This window comes from Eptatretus burgeri, chromosome 1, assembly GCF_056783735.1.
Source record: "Eptatretus burgeri isolate ZD-2024b chromosome 1, Ebu_testis_v1, whole genome shotgun sequence".
NCBI classification, from domain to species: domain Eukaryota; kingdom Metazoa; phylum Chordata; class Myxini; order Myxiniformes; family Myxinidae; genus Eptatretus; species Eptatretus burgeri.
The window spans coordinates 113,207,784-113,229,149 of NC_140961.1; the positions used below are offsets into that span (position 1 = coordinate 113,207,784).

A 21,366-nucleotide genomic window follows, 5' to 3' on the forward strand; every position below is an offset into this window, starting at 1 on the left:
GAGCGGCTTGCAAGTGTCTGATCTGGAGCGAACATTCTGAGAGAGCGCTTCCAGAGGAGTAAGATGCAAACAAAGCTGAGAGGTGCATTAAAAATCGGAGTGTGGCTTGGGAAAGCAGACGAGCATGCTCGAAGCTGACAATTATTTTTGTGAGTACCAAACCATTTCTGCTGGTACTCAATGGAGAACCAAATTAAAAAAAAAATTTGTGTGAACCCCTGCATATATCTTCTTTTGTCTTTGTCCTGCATGTGATATAACCCTTGCAAATAACAGGAGGGATATCTTGTCTTCTGTGAACTTCAAATCAAAGTAAAAATTGTTTCAATACATTAGTTTTATATGATGAATACTTATGTAAACTAGAGAGCTAATAGAACACCTTACCCAGGACGGTGTTAAGGAAAATAATTTGATTGAAATAAAGTAATGATTTTAAAGTATCGAAAAGTATAAACATATTGAAAATTCCGGAAGTTTAGCACCGTTGATGCAGTCTTATACACCACCTTAACATATCCAAGTAATATAGACATAAACAGAGAAAACCACAAAGCTTTTCGTTGTGCCATCTTCAGGTGAAATTCGCACAAAATGAGTGAGTAATGAAGAACAGTCTACTCGACACCTATCAACAAAGTCAATTCTGATTGGACGTTCTCTACTGATGCATCATCATCATCTCCCAATGGTCTAGGTGGGAGGAGCCTGTTCAGTGTTCAGCTCTCCAATTGGAGGTTGCAGGGTCTGAGGCGGAGCCGCTAAGGCTGTTGTAGAATCCTCTTCATCACCATCTGTGATCGTGAGATGAGTTCATGGTCCTCTTCTTCTTTGCACAAATTAAGCAAAGCGGGTGGACAAACTCTTTTTGCCGACACAACATAGGGTCCATGAAATAGATAAATGTCACTTCTAGGATTTGGAGATGTGTTATACTTCGTCCTCTACTCAATGTCTTGAATGCATTCACATTATAATATTCAGCACAGTTTGCATTGTCAATCAAATGCTGTCCATTAGCAGATGCACACGATGTTCATGTACCAATTGTGTTTTTCCTGATGGACAAAGGGACATGCTGTTTGATTCTGTCAGTCAGAGTCTAGGTAGTTCTGCCTACATACCGATCATCACATTGACACTTGAACTCATAAATAATATTGGGCATCACATCGCATCACATTAGTACTTGAATTTTTGAGTTCATTTGGTGGACAAGTCGGGTGTGTGATTTGGACTAATTGATTAGATTTTGGTGAAAATCCGGATCTGGATACTGTAAGTTTTTATGTAATTCTTCACTATTGAGCGAGAGGACCAAGAATGATATACAGCATGATATCTTTAAAAAGTTATCGACACATTTGGACGAAAATTGGTGGACATGTTGCATGTGTGACTTGCACTCATGGATTCTATTTTGGTAAAGATCCAAATCCAAATCCTGATCCAAGAATTTAAAAAGTGATTCTTCACCATTGAGTGACAAAGCAAAAAACGACATGTAGCACAATATCTCAAAAAGTTATGGACTGATGAAGATGACAATTGGTGGACAGGTTGAGTATGTAACATGGGCAAATTTAATGGATTCTGGTAAAGACCCAGATCTGAATACGAGAATTTTCTTTTTTAAAGTGATCCTTTACCATTGAGAGATGCGGCCAAAAATGACACATGGCATGTTATTTCATGTTAAGTTGTGGAAGGATTATGACAAAACGAGGTGGATGGGTTGAGAAGATGACAAGAACAAGCCAATCAGATTTTGATTAAGGTCTGGATGCACATCCAGCCGATCAGTGTGATACAAGACATAAGCTGTACAGGAGTAATGCACTTTACCGAGAGTCGTTATAGTTTGGCCATAGAGTGGCCCTCATCTGCAGGGACTGACCTGTTGACATGAGGGTTGATGCGACACAACCACCGCATTCAACCAATAAAAATATCAAGTGCTGTATATCTGAACGTAAGTGTATATACAGTGCGTATAGAAAGTCTACACCCTCTTTCAAAATTTTCACCATTTGTTGTCTTATCACCTGGAATTAAATTGCATTAAATCAGACTTTTTCCACCTTTATTTACACATCGTAATCCACAACTTCCAAGTGAAAAAGAAATTCTACAAATTTCAGAAAATTAATTAAAAATACAAAACTAGAATATCTTGGTTGGATCAGTGTCCACCTCTCTTATAGCAATTATAATTTAGCACAGGTGTAACCAATCACCTTCAAAATAAAACACCAAGTTAATTGGCCTCCACCTGTGTTAACTGTTGTGATTCTGTTTATTTCAGAATAAAATCATCTGTTCCTGTAAGTTTCCTCTCCTGGGTATTCCATTTCACAGCAAAGACTCAATCATGAGTTTCAATGAGCTTTCCAAAGTTCTCTGGGATAAAGTTGTGGAAAGGCACAGATCAGGGGATGGGTATAAAATATTTCAAAGGCCTTGAGTATCCATTGGAGCACAGTCAAGACAATCACTAAGAAGTGTAAGGTGTGTGGTACCACCAAGACCCTACCTAGATCAGGCCGTCCCTCCAAACTGGATGACCAAGCAAGGAGCAGACTGATCAGAGAGGCCACCAAAAGGCCAATGGCAACTTTGAAAGAGCTACATGCTTTTATGGTAAAAACTGGTCACTGAGTGCATTGGACAACAACATCACAAACACACCACGAGTCTGGCCTCGATGGTAGGGTGGCAAGAAGGAAGCTATTACTCAAAAAAGCCCACCTTGAGTCCCATTTGAGATATACAAAAAAACACTCCGGAGATTCTGAAGCCATGTGGCAAAAAGTTTTATGGTCTGACTGAACCGAGATGGAACTTATTGGCCTAAATGCAAAACGTTACGTTTGGCGCAAACACAACACAACACATCACCCAAAGAATAGCATCCCTACTGTGAAGCATGGTGGTGGCAGCATCATGTTATGGGGATATTTATCATCAGCAGGGACTGGGGCACTTGTCGGGCTAGAATGGAATATGGAAGAAGCAAAATACTGAAAAATCCGAGAGGAAAACCTACTGCCCTCTGCAAGAAAGCTGAAATTGGGACAGAAGTTCACCTTTCAGCATGACAACAACCCGAAGCACACAGCCAAAGCTACAGTGGAGTGGCTAAGGAACAAAAAGATGAATGTCCTTGAGTGGCCAAGTTAGAGCCCGGACCGAAATCCAATCGAAAATCTGTGGTATGACTTGAAGATTGCTGTCCATCAATACTCTTCATGCAACTTGACTGAACTTGAACAGTTTTGGGCAGAAGAATGGGCAAATATATCCCAGTCATGGTATGCAAAGTTGGTAGAGACCTATCACAACAGATTCACAGTTGTAAGTGTTGTCAAAGGCGCTTCCACCAAGTATTAATTCAGGGGGGTGGACACTTATCCAACCAAGATATTCTTGTTTTGTATTTGTAATTCAATTTCTGAAATGTGTAGGATGTGTTTTTCACTTCTAAGTTGTGGGTTGCGATTTGTAAATAAAGGTGTAAAAAGTTTGATTTAATGCAATTTAATTCCAGGCTATAAGGCAACAAAAGGTGAAACTTTGAAAGGGTGTGTAGACTTTCTATGGGCACTGTAAATTACAAGCTCAGAAAACTAACACATGAGTATACCAACAAAAAATTATTTTCAAATTATTATCTCCAGAACTAATGTGAAAGAAACATTTTCCATGGTAATTTGCTTGCTTCTCCCACTGTGACCTGTATTCTTGTTGATGTCTTTGCAGTGTGTTAATCCTAACCAGCATTTCAAACCTTACTTAAAGTGGGATCAACCTAAACGTTTGCACAATGCTGCCAATCGCCGCATCGAGAAAGCTGTGCTCATTGTTGATCAGCAATGGCTGGTGTCAAAGTAAGTTCAATGATCACATATTGTATTTGTGGGTTGTGGTTCCTTTTGAGGACCTTAAAGGGTTGCCTTTGGTTTCCTTTGTTTTGTTCTTGTTCTTTATCAGGTGGTAAGGTAATGGGGAGTGTAAAGTTTAGTAAAAGCATTTCTTAAAAAATGATTTGAATTTTTGAAAGGGTTATAAGATTCTGAAAATTTACTTCTGCAAAAGGTCATTGGTTATGGAAAAACTGATGTTGTGGTTGATGTTTAATTTTCATCAATGCATCAACCGTTTACAAGTCGTTTCACCTTCCGTCTAACATAGCAGAAGATGTGGCCAAACGCACATTGCATTCTTAAAATAATTACCTTCTTCAGAATTAATCCTAAACTATTTCCACATTGATTTAGATGCTATAGAAGTCAAGGTTTTGCTGCAATAATGTTTAATTTGAGCTGGGTAACTTCACCACAGTCATTATTACTCCTTTGCACATAACATTAAATTAAATAAAGCCTGGACGCATCTGGAGCCAAGCTGACCAGAGGCAAACTCCCATCTGGACACAAACTCCCGTCCAGAGACAAACTCCCGTCCGGACATAAACACCACCCGGATGCATCCAGAAACAAACACGGCCAAACTCCCGTAGGACACAGATCTGACGGATGCTATGGATGGACGGTCCCTCTGGGGGACAGGTCGCGATGTCAAGCAGCGAATGCATTCAATCATATAGCTCAATGAAACTGGTTAATTTTGGCACATTCCCAAATATTTTGTTCACCCAATGCAATTCTCCAAACAGTAGAAAAAGATAAGTTTAATGCTTTGGTAATTTCACATTTTCTTGACGTCATAGATCACTTGGTACAAGCGCCATCTTTGAAAAATCGAAAAACTTTGCACCTCTTTATCTCAAAAACAGCTCCATGGAAAAAATTTGAAACATGGTTCATTGTCAAGTCCTCCCCATCTATAGTAATAAGTGTGAGTGTGTGAGTCTGTGTGTGTCAGTGTGTCAGTGTGTCTCCTCCATAATCCTCCGAGCAGAGTGAAACTTTGCATGCTTTCTACAAAGAATCTCCAACGAAGTGCATGACTGAAAATTGGGTGTTTGGGTTAATTAAAACAGACCTTTTGAAGATAATTAATGGCCTTATTTAATTATATCCTTTATCATGCGCATCCTCTGTCACCACTCTCTGTTGGTTCTTAAGGCATATCCTAGGTAACCTCCCTGGGGTCTGAAGCCGCCATGTTTTTTGGCCTACTCAACCACGCCTTCACTTGGAACAGCCACAATGATTTCTTAACGATAAAGTTTTTTTTTTCACTTTCCTCACTCATATTATCGAATGTCTGTTCATCATAGTTATGAATCACTGGGTACATCACTTTTGTAAATGCTATTATTTTCAAATTAGCAGCTTGAAGCAATTTCACGCATTATTATTGTTATTATATGATGCAATTTTCCACAATCTACTCTCCTGGAATAAATAAAGTATTAAATTGAAATATTATACCGGCTTTGAGGATCAGATATCGTCTGGATTAAATGTGCAAAATCTGGAGTGAAATATGACAATTTAAAGAAATAATTAGTGTTATAACTAAACCGATATACCTATTTACTTTAAGCAATCAAGGTAAAAGTCCCTCTTTATTCAAATATACACAAGAAAATGTGAAATTTTCAAAGCATTCAACTTATCTTATTCTACTGCTTGGATAATTATATTTAGTGAACAAAATATTTAGGAAAGTGCCAAAATTTATGAGCTTCATTCAGGTATATGATTCAATGCATTCACTGCTTGACATTGCGATCTGTCCCCCAGAGGGACCAACTATCCATAGCATCTGTCAGATCTGTGTCCACATCCTTGGAGGTGCCGAGAGTTGCTCCACAAGGAACCAAAGCAAATCCAGTGAAAAATGCATGCTTCAAAATGAAGCCATAATGTTTGCGCTGACCACAAACTGATGCACCACATGACACGTCCTGCACAGACGAGTTTTCTCAGCCGTTTGCCGTATTAACGTGTTTTCTAAATTACCGAGCAAAAGTTTTTTTCCCCACCTGTCACATGCAGCTTTGTTGATAAAGATTAATGTTTGTGAAGATATCCCTGAAACATCTATATAAATGCAACGTTGATTTTCAGTGAAAGCTACTCAAGATTTTTGGGTTGTATAGAGTATGTACTGTTGTCGATTAATCACACCGACTCCAACCTGCCAATTCACGAAAAATTGTCAATATTGGCTGTGTGTGTGTGTGTGTGTGTGTGTGTGTGTGTGTGTGTGTGTGTGTGTGTGTGTGTGTGTGTGTGTGTGTGTGTGTGTGTGTGTGTGTGTGTGTGTGTGTGTGTGTGTGTGTGTGTGTGTGTGTGTGTGTGTGTGTGTGTGTGTGTGTTGGTTTTTAGAAAGCATAACACATTCTCTGTGCTGACTCCTGTCATGGAAATTTTGAACACCTTGAAACAGAAAAGACTTTATAATTCAGTTATGTTTGTTTATTGATACATGAAATAAATGTGACATGCATGGAAAGAAAGCCTGTTGCTAATCCCAAGCAGTTTCTAATTCCACTTAAGGTTACTTCGAGTATATATGTAATCTTAACAAGGTGTAGTTATTTTATTTGAGCATCATTTCCAATAACACTGAACAATCACTGACAAAGAAAGAGAGGCCTTGAGAAAGTACAGATGGGTCTTCTAGCATTTAAAATCACAAATACAGCATGAGAAACGGCTCCTTATCTGAGCCTCGCTCCAGATGGCCCGGACGAGGGAGTAAAGAGAATGTGACCCTTTGGTCAGGGCATCCATGGGCTAATGGAGTATAGATAAGGTTTCAAGGTTTTAGTATCAGGAGGAATGTGCACACTGGCAGACAAAACCTCCCTGCTAGCTTTCTCAATATATATTTATTAAATTATTTCGAGCAAACAAGCTTTACTAAGGCTAAATAGCATTTTACCCCATGATAAGTTCAATTAAACTTTAGTTTACCACACTCCCTACCCACAACCCTCTCTCTTTCTTTGTCCTATCGTTGCTTTACCCTTGGCAAATACAGTGTAGCACCCTCCTCCCACACCTCTCTCACACCCCCCTCTCTCTCTCTCCCACGCTCTCTGTCTCCAGACATATCTGGATGGGAGTTTGTCTGCGGACATGTCTGGGTGGTGTTTATGTCTAGACAGGAGTTCGTCTCTGGACAGCTTAGCTCGAGAAGTGTCTTGGTTGTGTTCGTCTCCGGACACATCCAGCAGCATTTATCTCCGGTCGCGAGTTTGTCTACGGAAGTGTCCGAGCAGTGTTTGTCTCTGGACAGCTTGGCTCCAGATGCATCTGAATGGTGTTTGTGTCTGAATGTGTCCAGGTGATATTTACAATATGTCCGGACGGGAGTTTATCTCTGGAGGTGTCCGGGCGGTGTTTGTCTCCGGATCACTTGGCTCGGGATGCATCCTGGTGGTGTTTGTCTCCGAACGTGCCCAGGCAGTATTTATGTCCAGGTGAGAGTTTGTCTCTGGACGTGTCCGGGCGGAGTTTGTCTCCGGCCCTTGCTTGTCTCCGGATGTGCCTGGGTGGTGTTTGTCTCTGGGAGGTATTTTTGGATGACCGGCAGAAAATGGATTTCAGACATTATTTTGTTTCCATCTTCACTGCTATTCCGTGCCGAAGCATTTTGATGAGACAGTATGAATCATAATTTACGCTCCACTGCATGTCTGCCTTCCCTTCCCCCACCCCCTCACTTTCCCTCCCAAATTGCTCTCCTCTATCTTCCTTCTCCCATCCTCTCTCTCTCTCCACCTCCCCTCCCTCCTCTCTTCTCCTCCCTCCTCTCACCACTCTCTTTCACCTCCCCTGCCTCACTCTCTCCGCCTCTCTCTCCCCCACCCCTCTCACTTCCCCCCTCTTTTTTCCCCCCTCCTCTCAGTATGCCCGTCAGTGAAAGGAAGGGTGGTATTTGCTATTGTGGAATAAGATATGTTAATGATGATGTCATTGGTGTGCCTTCATTATAACGTCATAATTTGACAAGTGCAAAGCTTGATCTGCTCAGTATGAAAAAAAAAATCCTGCAATTGTTGTTCTGATTGACATGAAATTTTCCACATCGGTGCACCTCCTCAATAATAATTTTTTAGTCATAATTATTATGTAATAGGTCACATGGTACAAGCATCATCTTGGAAAAATCAAAAAACTTTGCAACTATATATCTCTGAAACCACTCCATGGGAAAAATTTACACAAGGCTCATTGTCAAATACTCCTCATGCGGAATATGATATGTTAATGATGATATAATTGTTGCCTTCACTATGACGTCATAATTCAACAAGTGCAACGCTTGATCCATTCAGTATGAAAAAAAAATTCTCTGCAATAGTTGGCCCAATGGACACAATTTTCACCATTGGAGCGCCTCCTCCTGTAGAATTTTTCAATGATAATTATGATGTCTTATGTCACGTGGTGCATGCGCCATCTTGGAAAAACCGGAAAAATTTGCCCCTCTTTTTCTCTGAAACCACTCCATGGAAAAAATTGAAATATGCCTCATTGTAATGTAGTCCCCACGTGGAATAGGATATGTTAATTATGATGTCATTGGTGCCTTCATTATGACATCATAATTCGACAAGTGTAACGCTTGATCCGGTCAGTATGAAAAATAATTTCTCTGCTATTGTTGGTCTGAGTTACACGAAATTATGACCATAGGTGCACCTCCTCTTGTAGGAATTTATAATGATAACGATAATGTCATCAGTCAGTGGTCTGGCAGCCATATTGGATTTATTATTTTTTTTTAACTTAAAAAGCAAGAGTTGGCTCACACCAAGTCCTTCTCAAGACTGTGCAGGGTATGTATTCTATGAATACTATCCAGTTTAATGCAAGTTATCATGGCACTTTAGTTTTTGTTTCTCTGCATTATTGTGTTTATTTATTGATTGATTGTAAAAGTCTGTCAATATTTTGTTTGGGTTTCTCCGTTTGGGTCATCTTGTACTGTTTCACGAAGTTATTCCGATTTCTAAAAAGAATGTGGGAGCTGAATTAAATAATTTGGAATATTGGCAAATCCTTGGGAGTGCAAGCTGTTAATCAAAACCTTGCTGATGAGGGTGTCTAGATGAGATCGTTAACACCACTTGGGGTACTCTGACTATCGGCGGAGTTATTGTTGTGGCAGTTGCCACTCCACATCCAACTCTGTTACTTCATGGTTGAGGTGTGGGGGTCATAAATGCGACAATATTAATGCAATGAAGTGCTTTGCAAAATTTGTGAATTGACAATCAATCATGCAGTGGAAAGAGTTTTGTTTCTGGAAGTGCTGATTCCCAATTCTTTAAATTTCCTGTATTAGCTTAGGTTTTGGTTGATCATCAATTTATTTTCTGAGTATTTTCTACATTGTGAACATGTTTTTCTCTCTTTCAGGAATGAAATGTTGTCAAAACGCTGCACAGGAGGGGTTCACGGATATGACAATGAATTCAAGAGCATGACAGTAATATCTTCCTTTAATTTTACAGAAAATTTTTGGAATGTCGTCAATGTATGATTCCTTGTAGGATGGTTGAAAAAAAAGGAAAATATCATTGTTCTTAATGGAAAATTACTTCTGGTTTACCGTTCTTGCCTCATTTTCAGGCATTGTTCATGTCATATGGACCCAAATTCAAGAACAAGACAGAGGTTGAGCCATTTGAGAATATTGAACTTTACAATCTTATGTGTGGTAAGTTCTACATTTGGTTGACATTATAGATGTCCAGTTACAAAAAAACAGTACTGAGTTTATGCTCACACAATCACTTGAGTCTTTCCTCTTTATATGAGATTGTTTGTCAGTGAATGGGTTTGTAAACATACATGCTTGTTAAAAGAGGAACTGCTGCCTCAATAAAGATGGCAGGCTGTTTTGTTTTGTTCGCACTCGTTTTCATAATCTTAACATTCCACACTTCAAGAAAACTTCTGAAAATAAATTGCTGGGACTGTGCGCATGTGAATTTTTCCAAATATACTTGCAACTTTGAAGAATTCATCTAATTCTGTTTTGAACTCAACTCTCCTTGCATTCTGTCCTTGCTTTCACGTCTCGTCCTGATCATCTGACAAAATGGTGCCGAGGTAGTGCACTTACCTTTCAACTGCCTTGCCTCGTTTTGATTTCCAACCTGGCTGCTAGATTGGTGCTTCAAATGTAGGGCATTGCATATGTAATGAACACTGGATGTTACAAGCGTAAATTCAAAATATTCCAGAATTATGTTGTTATGTGGTCTGGAGAAGAAAAAAAGAAAAAAATGGGCAAAATAAATTCATCTGAAGGCAAATAATATTGTTACATGGAATGGGGAGGGGTTGGGGGATCCATAATCTGATTGTGTTAAGAACAGTATGGTCCATGTGATTGCGTAGGTAAGATTTACTCTTTTAACAGGGAATTTGTTAGAGTAAGTCTTCTTGTTAAACGTACTCTGAGGAGACAGTGAGTGTCCATAAAAAGCAGACAGAGTAAGATTGTTGTGTTACACCTTCTGTTTTTGGATCAGGCCGAGTGAGGACTTATGGCGTTTAACACCGAAGGCACAATTGAAAGCTCATTGCGCTTTTGGAGGAACGACCATTACAAACTGAATGGACTGCAGGTCACACAAGCCATGGCAGCGAGGTCATCTGCGGACCACTTGAGGAAGGTGGACCACTTTTGTTCAGGGCTGTCCCATGAGGAGGATGTCCCTAGAGTGTACGAGGTGCAGTGGAACACGAGAAGCAAGCGTGCCAGCATCAACTCCACTTTATTGCGCGACCGGAAGTACATTCCTGCCACCCCTAGTGGGCGAGGAATGATATACGAAAACCCAATCACGTGATACAGCACACTCCTCCCCTCGTAAAATAACAAGCCAAATGATGAAAGGACAATCATAACATGACCACCTAAAACCCATCAACACTCATAATCCTCCAAGTACCGCGGCCGCACTCTGACCCGCCTCGGACGGGCAGCGCCGCCAGACAGTCCAGGCTCAGACGCCTCCCGGCTCGGTCGCGGTGACACCCTCGCCGGACTCGCGCCATCCGCAATAACAACCGCCCCCGGCCGACCAACCTGCCCAACGTCCCCGGGTAGGACAGAATCAGGCGAAGACCCCCTGGGCGTCGGCACATCCGGCCCTGGCGATACAACATCTGGCGCCGGTGACATTACGGGGGGGGGGGGGGGGTCCCACATCGTTCGGCCCGGGGGGGGTGTGGGGGGGTGATGCTGGACAGCGATCATGCATTTGGTCCACGTGCCGCTTCCACACTTCCCGAACATCAGTCCGCACCATGCAATTCGCCGGCCCCAGTACCACAGAGACCACAGCCAGCACCCATTTGGAACTGTGGAAATAATCGCGCCCCATTACCCACTGTCCCACATCGAAGCCGCGCAGCCGTGTCGGATGCGACACCGCCCCACTCCCCGACCCTCCAGGTCGTAGCAAATCCAGTCTGGACCGCAATGCCCGTCCATAGACACGAATGGCAGGCGAATCACCCGTGACAGGATGAATCGCGTTCCTGTACTGGAGCAAAAAGACATCGACCACCATCTGCATAGGTGCAACACCCCCCCTGCGCAAAGCCCATTTCAACATCTTAACAAATGACTCAGCTTGCCCATTTGTCTCAGGATGATACGGTGCGGACCTTAGATGTCGAATACCATTTTGGCGCATAAACTCATCAAATACACCCGCGATGAACTGCGGACCATTATCAGAGACCAGGATCTCCGGTAACCCTTTATTAGCAAGGATCGTCGTCCGCAGTTTCTCTCCTGTAATGTTTGCTGATGTATGCTGCATTACTACAACCTCCGGCCATTTAGAGAATGCATCGATCACAATCAAAAACATTTTGCCATTAACCGGCCCCGCAAAATCTACATGGACCCCTTTGCCAGGCTCTGCCTGGAGTAGGCCATAGTCCCGAAGATCGACGTGGGTTATCAGCATCTGTTTGGCATGTGGCGCAATGCTTAACCAACTCCTCAATGTCTTTGTCCAACCCCGGCCACCACAACAAGCTACGAGCAAGACTCTTGGTCTTCACGACGCCAAGGTGACTGACATGCAGTTCTTCCAAACACCGCTGCCTGAACTTCAGTGGAATCACCGTCCTCATTCCCCACATAACGCACCGTTGGACCAACGACAGCTCCAATGCGCGTGACGTGAAAGGTTGAAATGCCGGTGTCGAAGGCAGATCGCTCCAATTCCCCGTAGAAATCGCCTGGACGACACGGGCGAGCACGGGATCACGAGCCGATTCCAACGTGACCTGTCTGGCCGTGACCGGCCCGCTTTGGACCTGGCCCAGCGCGAACACATTGACCCGGTTGGCCAACTCAGACACAGCTGGACCCTCCACACACGGCAAGCGTGAGAGCCCGTCGCAGTTGGCATGCTTCTCGGTGCTTCGGAACTGAATATCATAATCGTAAGCACCAAGAAACAGACACCACCGCTGTATTCGTGCGGCCGCTACCACCGGCACCCCGGGTTCAATTCAGGATGAATTGAAGCGGTTTGTGATCCGTCTGCAAAGTGAAATGCCGCCCCAGCAGGTATTGATGAAACCTCCGCACACCCCAGATGAGGTTGAGAGCCTCGCGCTCGATCTGGGCATATCCCCGTTCTGCTGCGGACAGGGTCCGGGATGCTAAACAAACAGGCCGCTCGGAACCATCGTCCATCCTGTGGGAGAGCACTGCCCCAATGCCATATGCAGAGCTGTCGCATGCCAATAGGAGCGGACGCACAGGCTCGTAGTGCACGAGGACCGTATCCTCTGTGAGCAGCCGCCTGACGTGGTCGAACGACGCCTGGTGTGCAGGCCCCCAAGCCCAGCGCTCATCCTTCCTGAGCAACCGTGTTAACGGCGCAAGTTGTGAGCTGAGCCCTCGCACGAACCTTTGGTAATACTGGGCCATACCAATGAACGAGCGCAGCTGCGTCTTGTCGCGAGGCGGTGGCATGTGTTGAATCGCTTCCACCTTCCGAGGACCTTTCAACAGCCCCTCTGGTGTGATGATGTGCCCGAGGTATTCCAAGCGCTGCTTGAAGAATGCGCACTTGTCCCTGTTCAAGTGCAGGCCACACGCTTCTAGCTTTGTCAGCACTTGGGCAATGTTCGCAAGGTGCTCGTCCGCCGTTTTCCCCGCAATGAGCACATCGTCCAGGTAGGTCTGAGCGGGCAGGTCAATGCAAACCTGATCCATGGCTTTCTGCCACAAGGCTGGGGCCGAAGCAATCCCAAAACAGAGTCGGGTATATTGATAGAGTCCTTGACATGTGTTGATTGTCAAAAGCTCGCTTCTCCCGGGTTCCCTCGGCAGGTGAAAATATGCATCACGCAGGTCGAGCTTCGTGAAGTATTGATTCCCCGCCAATCACGCATATATTTCATCGATTGACGGCAGTGGATATTGCTCCACGCTGAGCCCTGGGTTAACTGTGGATTTGAAGTCCCCGCACAATTGGATGTCTCCATTCCGTTTCAGCACCGTGACAACCGGGGTGGCCCAATCTGAGTACGACACCCGTTCGATCACTCCACAGGCCTCCAGCCTATCGAGTTCACCCTTGACCTTGTCCCGCAGGGCATACGGCACCGGACGTGGTTTACAAAAACGACGAACCACCCCCTCCTTCAGGAAAAGTTTTGCCTCCATTCTAGTTTCCATGCTAGTTGAGTTTCCCAAGGTCGTCGCAAAACAAACCTTGATGTCTTTGAAGAATCTTCTCCAACTGATCCTCCCACTGGCTCGGCACGGGTTGCACAAGGTGAACTGCGGCCCAGTCTAGCCTGATGCGGGCCATCCAATCTCGGCCGAGGAGAGACGGTCCCCTCCCCCGCACGACGTACACCCGAAGCGTTGCGACCTGGCCTTGGTGCCGGACAGACACGTCTGCCATCCCGACTGGCGTTATCTTCTCGCGGGTGTACATGAACAGCGTGAGGTTGGACCTGATAAGCTTCAGGCCGTTGAGTCTACGCGCGGTCTGTTCACCGATGATCGACACAGCTGCTCCCGTATTGATTTGGAACGTGATCGGCGTTTTGTTCACTTCGACTTCCACCGTCATCGGGCGCGCCGCCGCCGCTCCAATTGAAAACAGGCCCATCAACGGCCGCCGGTTCTGCCCCGGGTCGCCTCGCACATCGCCGTCCATGACCCTAACGGTGGCTGGCGCCCCACGGCACACACGCTTCAGATGACCCACCTTGTGACAATTCAAACACACGGTGCCTTTATACGGGCACGCACGGCGCAGGTGTCGATTTCCGCATCCCAAACACGTCGGCGGGGCCAATTTGCCGCACATGCGGCCGCGCGGCGACGTCCGACCCGCACCGAAGGTCGAGCGTGCGTCCCGGGGTGCTCGCGACCCCGCGTGGCTGGTGATGGCCCGAACATCCCCGCGAGTCTGCTCGACCGCTGTAGCTGTGCTGACCACCGAGTCGAATGTAATGGCTTCACCCTTCAGCCGTAGATCCGCTGAAACCATCTTCGCATCTTGAAAACCAGCAATAAAACTATCTCTGAGCCGCGCTAGACGCTCCCCGCCGTGAACTTGCAGGCCACGGAAGAATGCTTAATCCGCGCCACGAAATCAGCGATGCGTTCCTCTGCCCCTTTTGAGAGGCGATCGAACTGGTACCGAGCGAGCTGTAATGACTTCTCCGGTGCCATGTGTGCTTTCATCTTCTCCACAATGTCCTGAAACGACAGCTCGTCATCACGGGGCTTGTCCAGCGCCACCAAATCACTCAGTAGTCGATAATGCTCCACCGAAAGTGAAGCGAGCAAGATCGACTTCTGTTTGCTCTCGTCGACCACATCATTCGCGTGAAAATAGCATCCCAATTGCTCCGAAAACAATTCGAAGTCGTCTCCGACGAAAACAAGCACATGTCCGTTTTCAGTCATCCTCGTCAGCCAACTGGGGTGTACTAGGTGCAGTGGAACACGAGAAGCAAGAGTGTTAGCATCGACTCCGCTTTATTGCGCGACTGGAAGTACATTCCTTCCACCCCTAGCGGGCGAGGCATGATATACGAAAACTCCACTCCACAAGGCCATCTCCACTCATGGCTCACAGACTTCCTCTCCTGTCGCAGTCAACGTGTGGCCCTAAATGGAGTTCTTTCATCCCCTCTTCCTGTGCAGGCTGGAGTTCCTCAAGGTAGCGTTCTGGGCCCTGTTCTTTTTCTGGTTTTCATCAATGATCTCTCGGACTCTCTGGAAAATCCTCTATTTCTCTTTGCCGATGACTCCACCCTCTGCCGTACCATCTGTCATCCCTCAGACCGGCAAGCAGCAGCTTCTTCGCTCACTGCAGATCTGGATAAAATCACAAACTGGTCCAACACGTGGAACATGTCTTTCAATCCACACAAATCTCACACTCTCACTATGTCTCTTCGAAAGGACCGTTTACAAAACCCCCCATCCACTTTCTCAACAATCCTCTGGAAGAAGTCTTTTCTTTCAAGCTTCTGGGTCTCACTATCTGCCATGACCTTTCCTGGGAAAGTCACATTTCCAACCTTGCCTCAAAAGCCAGTCGCCGACTGGGAATCCTCCGTCGTGCTAAGTCCTTCCTCGGCCCTCTTGAGCTCCTGACCACTTACAAAGCTTTTGTCCGTAGCCTGATGGAGTACTGCTCTCCCCTCTGGGCTGGTGCTCCTGCCTCCCACCTTTCTCGACTTCACGCTGTCGAAACCAGGGCTTTTAAGATCATTGGCATCTCCCGCAATGAAGCTGAGTCTTTGGGCCTCTCACTCAATCACCGCAGGTTGGTCGGTGGTCTTTCTGTCTTCTACCGACTCCTCTCCAGCCTTGCCCCCCCTGCTCTCTCTGCGATTTGTCCCAACCACATTTCCACAGGGCGCTCAAGGTCCGCCAACAACCCCCTTCTGGTAAAACTACCAAAATCACGAATCACTGCTCATCTTCACTCTTTCATTCCTCTTTTTTCCCGCCTTTGGAATAAACTTCCTCACTCTATTCTTTCCCATTCTTCCCTCCAGGCTTTCAAAACAGCTGTTCACCACCACCTCTTATCTTCCCCCATCCAAATCCTCGATCTTTTCTACCCCCGATAATCCACCCAAGCCCACTTCCTTCAATTCTCCTGCTTTCCTTCCTGAAAGTCCCTGTAATGTCCATCTTCTCCTCGCCATGTTCCCCGTCCCATCCCCATCCCTCTCCCTTCCACAGTTCACCTGTGTCTGTTCCCCAATGTTTTGTCCCTTCCACTCCCACCCCTCTTGTCTCATGCCTCCTTGCTGTGAGTTGTGTGTTAGCTCTCATACGAGCCTCGACCAAGGTATACAAAAAAAAAAAAAAAAAAAAAAAAAAAAAAAACCCAATCACATGATACAGCACAGTCCCTTCATTGGATGCCGATGGCCAAGGAAGGGACTCACTGTGCATGATGGTGGTCCCAAAGTCAATGAAGGCCATAACTGCGCCTGCATGCAGTGGAGTTGGAAGTAGACCTTGAAGGGAACAACAGCTGTCTCTTTCCCTCTGTTTGGCTGCCATATTTTCATCTCCTGGTCTTGTGTTGGAAAACTCGAAACCTTACTCAACTAACTCCAGTCACAATACAGGTTGAATCATTTATTTAATTCTTGATCATGGAGAAAGACAATCAATGCAACGTGATTGCTTTCTGGCTTGATGTTCCAAAACAGAATTTTCAATATCGGGAACAGAAATGGGGTGAGTGATCTACTTACATGCAAGCAAATTGACTAATCACATTCAGATAAGAGACAAACAGAACGTTTTCAAGGACGTGGTCATGACTGTTTCAAATGCAAATTCCAATGGTATGTCCTCGAACACTTTCAAGCTTTATCAGGTTTTTGCATTCCTTTGCTGTCCTACCCCTTCACAACTATTGCATAATGTATACTTCATTTAAACATAAAAATGCCATGTGTTCATGTCATTTCTAGAGATTTACTACACAACAAATTTTTATTAGAATTAAGCATTCCTGCATCTCACTGGCATGAACCAAAGCAACTTTATTTAATTTAACTTACCAACCAAGTGAAATAAAGAAAATATTATATTGATACACAGTTAACTAACACACTATCTATTCATTATAAAACAACCATCAGTATGTGATGATCCATTATCAAGTATATTTTATAGTATCAGAGCAGCAAACATAACAGAGGGGTACACATTTCATTTGACAAAGTATGAACTAATAATCAGATCTTTCACCAGGCCCAGATGTGCTTGGGCCAGGACAGGGATTATAATTATTATTGCCATATGGTTTGAAAGTCATCTGGTTTTGAAATGTTTGCTTTGAGTGGCACAGTGGTGGTGTTGACAATTTACTAGTGGATTCAGGAGGGCACTTTCTCAACACTGAGAAAGGCAAACAATATATTGATCAATGATCCGAAGTTTTTGAAAGATATGTAACAGTTATGTGGTTTAAAAGATGTTACAGTTACAAGGAACTAACAAGACAAAAGTATATCTGAACAAAGAAAGATTCTATCCCACTCATTCATGGTTTGTCAAGCAAACATTGTAACTCACAAACTGCGGGCAGTCCACTCTGCAAGTATGAGCACTGATGAGACGAGCAAACAAAGAAACTCACAAACCATGGGTAGTCCACTCTACAAACGTAATGATTTCTGACTTTCTCTTTGCCAGAGACCTAATGAGCATGTTTTATGCTGCAGGCATTTTAAATCCGTATCTCAACTCTATCAGTGCCTTTTCTCATGATGCTTTTTGGCAAACCATTTCTATTATAGTGACAAAATGACTTTCGCCAATGCTTTACAACAGATTTCATGCCTCCATATTGTTTAAAAGCATTTAAAAGCAAATGAAGAGAAATTAGTACATAATTTGTGGACAAAGAGCACTTATCCCAAAATGAAAACAAGATTTTTTTTTTTTTTTCATATTGGTATGAAATTGTTTTTTTTTTTTACGAGAGTCATGTGATCCACAGAGCTTTCTATCACCTTATATGTCCATGTTCACATTTCACAAGATGGGATTAATTATTTTACTTTCACAGCCTCATTGTGATCACTTCTCGTCACCATTCTTTGCACCCCGAGCCGCAGCTCACCTTGTGTCGCACCAGCCTTGTGCGACATGATCTTACAGCCACAACCAGCTTGTGGCAGCCTAAATTCCTCATCTGTTTCCCCTTCGTCATGTGAATCTGGTGTTTGTTGGCACCATTAGCAGGTTATATTTAGTTTATATTATATTATATACTAGCAAATGCCACCCACCACTTTGCAGATGGGAGTACTAAAGGGGGGAGGGGGAAGTGGGGGAAAGAAAGAGAGGGGTGAGAAAAAGAGGGAGAGAGAAAGAGAGGGGTGGAGAAGAGAAAGGGAGGAGAGTGAGGAGGTGGTGGGGAAGAGAGAGGGGGAAAATGAGGAGGTGAAGGGGAAAAGAGAAAGGAGGGGTGGGAGAGCAAGGAGGTAGGGAGAGTGAGGAGGGGTGGGGGAAGGGAAGGCAGCGAGAGGTGAGAGAAAGGGAAGGCAGTCGTGTGGTGGAGGCCGTGGAGCATTAATTGCAATTCATACCGTTCCATCAAAATGCTTCTGCAAAGAATAACAGAGAATATGGAAACAAAATAATGTCTGAAATCCATTTTCTACTGGTCATACTATAAATACTGCCCGGAAACAAACACCACCCAGGCACGTTCGGAGACAAAGACTGCCCGGACATGTTTGGAGACAAACACCGCCCAAACACGTTCGGAGACAAACACCGCCTGGCCATGTTGAGAGGCAAACACCGCCCAGACATGCTCGGAGACAAATGCCACCTGGACACGTTCGGCAACACACACCTTCCAGACACATTCGGTGACAAACACCGCCTGGACACATTCGGAGACAAACACCACCAGGACACATTCGGAGACAAACACTGCCCGGACACATCCGGAGACAAACAAACGCTGTCCAGAGATAAACAATTCCCGGACACGTCTGGAGACAAACTCTGTCCGGAGGCAAACTCTGCCCAGTCACATCCAGAGACAAACACTATCCAGACATAATCACTGCCTGTACGTGTCCAGAGAGAGAGAGAGAGAGAGAGAGAGAGAGAGAGAGAGAGAGAGAGAGAGAGAGAGAGAGAGAGAGAGAGAGAGAGAGAGAGAGAGAGAGAGAGAGAGATAGATAGATAGATATATATATGAGAGGTGTATGAGAGGGTGCTGATCTGTATTAGGTGGGGGCAGAGTGAGGATGGGACAGACAGAGAGAGACAGAGACAGACAGATATATATATATATATATATATATATATATATATATATATATATATATATATATATATATATATATATATATATATATATATATATATATATATATATATATACACACATATATAATACCGAGTGTAGTGGCGTGCGCCTGTAATCCGGCTTCTCGGTGGCTTGGGTTGGAGGATCGCTTGAGGACGGGAGCTCTGCGCTGGCCCGTGCTATGAGAGGCAGCCCGGAATCATAGCGAAACCCAATCCTTATCCCTGTGTCGTAAGAGGCGACCAGGGCTGCGTCAGGAAGGGCATCCGGCGTAAAACCTATGCCAAATCAGTATGCGGATCATAATGGATGATCCGCTGTGGCGACCCCTAACGGGAGCAGCCAAAAGACGAACAACAGCATATATAAATATATAGGTGGAGGAGGGGAGTTAGCAGGGAGAAAATGCTATGCTTCATGAAACACACACGCGCACGCAGGCACGCACACACGCATGCACGCACATACACATACACATACATACACACTCTGTATTGGTGCTTGGCCAATATCGATTTTTCAGGAATCAGCCGGTTGGAGTCAGTGTAATTACTGATTACATTATGTAATGTATACAATCCAAAATCCTTGAGCAGCCTTCACCCTTGTTTTGGAGGAAAGTTCAATAAACAAATTATAAAAACAATGTTGCATTATAGACGTTTCTGGGAGATGTGCATAAACATTCATCTTTATAAACAGCTGCCAATCTTCATGTGATAGGTGGAAAGAAAATTGGCTCTGTAATTTAGAAAACACGTTCATACAGCAAACGGCTCGGAAATTGGGTGTTATCAAATATACTTTGTTTTGAAACTCACAAAGTGAAACTATATAACCTTTGCAAGTCACGTACCTCTACCTTATAGCAACTACCGGCTGTACATCTTGATCAGGACACGAATTGAACTGCTATCAACTTTAAGACGCATGACAAATGGCTTAAGCACTCAAGCAAGCACTCCTATTAGATAGTTGATGAGGAATGGCTGGCCAGGCTGTGGCTGCATATCACATAGGATCCTTTTAACTTCAAAGCTGGTGTTCACTGCATCCGCAGCAGTTAAATAAATTAAACAAATTCATTCCAAGAATGATGTTATCCACAAAAGAGTTGCTGTTTAACGTAGAACAATGCTTGAGACATTGCAAAGTTGAATAGCCCATGAAATAAACATTACAGATATTCTGCCATGTTTCCCGCTCATCTGTGCATGCATCACATGGTACATCGGTTCATGGTCTGTGCAAACATTATAACTTTATTTCAAAACATCTGTTTTTCACCAAATTTGCTTTGATTCCCTGCAGAGCACCTCACAAAACCTCGGAAAATATAGACACAGATCTGGCAGATGCTATGGATAGGCTATCCCTCTGGGGGACAGTGTGTGAAGTTTCGCAGTGAATGCATTAAATCATGTAACTCAATGAAGTTGATTACTTTTGCCATGTTCGTAAATTTTTTGTTCACTCAATATACAGTCATTTTTCAAACAGGAGAAAAAGACAGGTTTAATGCATTGTAAATTTCACATTTTCTTGTCGATATATGGAGAAGGAGAGAACATAATCTTGCTTGCTTAAAGTAAATAGGTATATAAGCTTAATTATAAGACTCATTAATTCTTTAAATTATCAGATTTCACTCCAAATTTCGACACTTATTTAGTCTGGACGATATCTGATCCTCAAAGCCAAAATATTATTTCGATGATTCACTTTCATTGGACCATGTAGCCTGGTGTTGGCTTAGTGGTTAGGGTTGTGGCTTGGGATCCTATAGGGTTGTGGCTTGGGATCCTAGGGTCCTGAGTTCAAGCCTTGTTGGCCACTGAATTAATACACCAGGGGGTTGAATGCTCATTTTTCAATGGGTGACTGCTAGTAGTAAATAAATAAAGACACATTCACATACACATGCACACACACTCGCACTTTAAGGCCATTTTTCCATGCTCAAGCAGTGGTTAGGCCTAAGTCACATTTGCTCTACGGCGAGGATACGGCGGCCGTATGCCCTCTGAATTGACAGAAACGTGCAGTGGCCGCAGAGTTTCTGTGGTGGC

At 44.2% G+C, this 21,366-nt stretch overlaps 1 protein-coding gene across 4 annotated transcripts in view; it reads left to right on the forward strand.

The window, feature by feature from the left end:
• LOC147035205 (venom phosphodiesterase CdcPDE-like) overlaps window positions 1–21,366 on the forward strand; it is a 160,915-nt gene that overhangs the window by 113,772 nt on the left and 25,777 nt on the right. For all 4 annotated transcript variants that reach the window (XM_085895297.1, XM_085895287.1, XM_085895312.1 and 1 more), the window contains 3 exons: window positions 3,760–3,887; window positions 9,345–9,414; window positions 9,558–9,645. In XM_085895297.1, the coding sequence (XP_085751423.1) occupies window positions 3,760–3,887; window positions 9,345–9,414; window positions 9,558–9,645 (286 nt within the window). The remainder of the gene's footprint in view (window positions 1–3,759; window positions 3,888–9,344; window positions 9,415–9,557; window positions 9,646–21,366) is intronic.